The sequence below is a fragment of the Haemaphysalis longicornis genome, unplaced genomic scaffold (assembly GCF_048455015.1).
Source record: "Haemaphysalis longicornis isolate Haplotype H1 unplaced genomic scaffold, Haemaphysalis longicornis Haplotype H1 scaffold_10, whole genome shotgun sequence".
NCBI lineage: Eukaryota > Metazoa > Arthropoda > Arachnida > Ixodida > Ixodidae > Haemaphysalis > Haemaphysalis longicornis.
In genome coordinates this window covers 121,167,017-121,169,485 of record NW_027526204.1, presented here as the reverse complement: position 1 = coordinate 121,169,485, position 2,469 = coordinate 121,167,017, and the positions used below count along the sequence as shown (strand labels likewise).

The following is a 2,469-nucleotide window of genomic DNA, read 5'->3' as shown; positions in this document are numbered from 1 at the left end:
GTTTGCTGCCGAACACACCTGTTGTGTCCGTGCTCCACAGCGGAAGCGCAGTTCTGTTTCGGTGCCTCCCGACAGCGTGCCAATTAGTGTCCCCCGCAAGGGGCCCTTTCCCTCGCCGACGCCGCCCCCGACTCCGCGGTGCGATGGACAATGCACGGGGAGACGCTTTGGAACCTTGCTTAAGAGCAGTCAAAAAAGCCGTGTTCTTCTTGGGTGAATAAACACTATTTTCAAGTGTGCCCGTGCGTGCACATGTGCACATAACAGTGGCGACGAGGAAGTGTTTGTGCGACCCACGTTGAAAGGCAGAGTGCTACGCAATGGCTACGCACGCATCAGGACGATTGCCTGAATTCAACGGCACCTCGTGGGGATCATGGTTTGGACGCCATCCATTCTACTTTGAGGCCAACAACATCGTAGGCCCCAGCAAGAAAAAGGCACAACTGCTCACGCTGTGTGGGGAGGGTACGTACGACACGGTCTGCTCCTTAGTTCAGCCAAGCACACCAGCGGCAGTGTACTACGACCACATCGTTGCTGCACTGCAGAAGCACTACGACGTAAGGCCATTCGAAGTGTACAAAAGGGTACTTTTTCAACAAAAAGACCAGATGGAGGGAGAAGCGGTCAGCGCCTACGTTGCGGCACTGAAAAAACTGGCCGCCGGCTGCAACTTCGGAACGCTGCCCACCACAATGGTAGCTACCGAACACCCAGTCGCCACGCTACCTGCGAACCCTACCAAGCTACCACTGGACATTATGCTCCGTGACCAATTTGTGTGCGGACTGCGGGACGACTTCCTACAACTGCGCCTGTTTGCTGAGACCGACTTGACGTTCGCAAATGCTTATGACATCGCAATTCGAGCGGAGAGTGCCGGAAAGCAGCAGCGTGACATACGGAAGCCCACCGAACCGGCATACCTCGCAAATCACCAACTTCCAGCCCTACCAGGCAAGTTGCAAAAAACCACCTAAGGCGCAGCGCTGATGGCGCTGCGATGAGCAGCACATCCTGCAGTCATGCAAGCTTCAAGGCGCAACGTGCCATTTTTGGAAGAAACGAGGTCACACTGAGAAGGCATGCATAACGAAAAGGAAGCAGTCGAGGGCACCCCCGGCTGAACGGCACAAGAGCGTGAATGCTTCAGAGGCCATAACGCAGGCCGAGACACACTGTAGTTTACCAGCATCACCGGCGCTCTACGACCTAAACACCGTTCTCAACCTATGCACGCAACCGAAGATCATGATCGACGTGACCGTGCATCACCAGCCGATCCACTTCGAGGTAGATTCCGGAGCAGCATGTACGCTAATTAGCGAACCGACGTATCACCAGACCTTGCAGCAGCATGAACCCATCTTGCTCGACGACGACAGGCATCTGAGAACGTGGTCAGGGCAGGCGTTGCCACTACTGGGAAGTGCCAACGTAGACGTTTGGTACAACGGCACAACCTGTCAGCTACCACTACTTATCGTGCGAGGGTCCGGATGTAGCCTTTTGGGCCGAAATTGGTTCGAGGCCCCTTGGGATAACGATCGGAGGTATCAACCAGGCTACCGAGGAAAATATTCCCGAGCGACAGGAACTGGTGGAGCGGCTTCAAAAGAAGTACGAAACGGCTTCAGCGAAGGATATTCCAGGGCACAATAAACCTCTCATCAGTTTGGAGGTCCATCAGGTAGCCAACCCTAAATTTCCCAAGGCCAGGCCAGTAGCCTTTGCCATGCAGTCGGCGTACGACGAAGAGCTTCGCAAGCTCGAACAGCCGGACGTCATTGAGCCGACGCAGCACTCAGACTGGGCCACACCACTTGTCGGAATCAGGAAAAAAGACGGAACTTTACGCCTTTGTGGAGACTACAGGAGCAGCGTGAACCTGGCAACGAAAACTTCTGCGTACCCACTACCAACGCCACAGGAGGTTTTCAGCACATTTCGTGGAGGCCGAATTTTCAGCCCGCTGGATGTGACCCAGGCGTACCAACAGCTGAAGGTGAGCGAAGAAACATCTGAATTGCTCACTATAAACACTGCAAGGGGCCTGTACAGGGTTAAACGACTTCCGTTTGGAGTGGCAGCAGCCCCAGCTGCAGCAGCCCCCGCGCAGCCGGTGGATACAAAAGGGAGAACGCATGCTCGCCCGCCAGTTTTAACACAGCCAGAACGTGTCCCAGCGACCGTGAAAAACGGATTGGCCTGCGGTCGTGGCTCGTCGAGATTTCCGGCACGGCAACTCGGCGGCACCTCAATCAGCTCCGCCAGCTGAGGCCGTCTTCAAGCAAACCAGCCCCTTCTGAAGAAAGTTGTGCGTCACCACCCGTCAGCAGGCCTGACATCTATCTCACTATGGAAAGCATCGCTGCGATGCCGACAGCCACATGCGCAGACGTTCAGCTCCCGTCTTCTTTGCAACCACAGCCCATCGACGAACGCAAATCCTCACGGCAGCGACAC

General features: G+C 55.5%; 1 protein-coding gene across 1 annotated transcript; it reads left to right on the top strand.

Annotated features, from left to right (window-relative positions):
* Positions 1-320: 320 nt before the first annotated feature.
* Positions 321-2,168, top strand: LOC144160055 (uncharacterized). Its single transcript, XM_077691673.1, has 3 exons — positions 321-960; positions 1,557-2,008; positions 2,088-2,168. Exons 1-3 carry the CDS (start codon positions 321-323, stop codon positions 2,166-2,168), a joined length of 1,173 nt encoding a protein of 390 aa, XP_077547799.1.
* Positions 2,169-2,469: the final 301 nt, after the last annotated feature.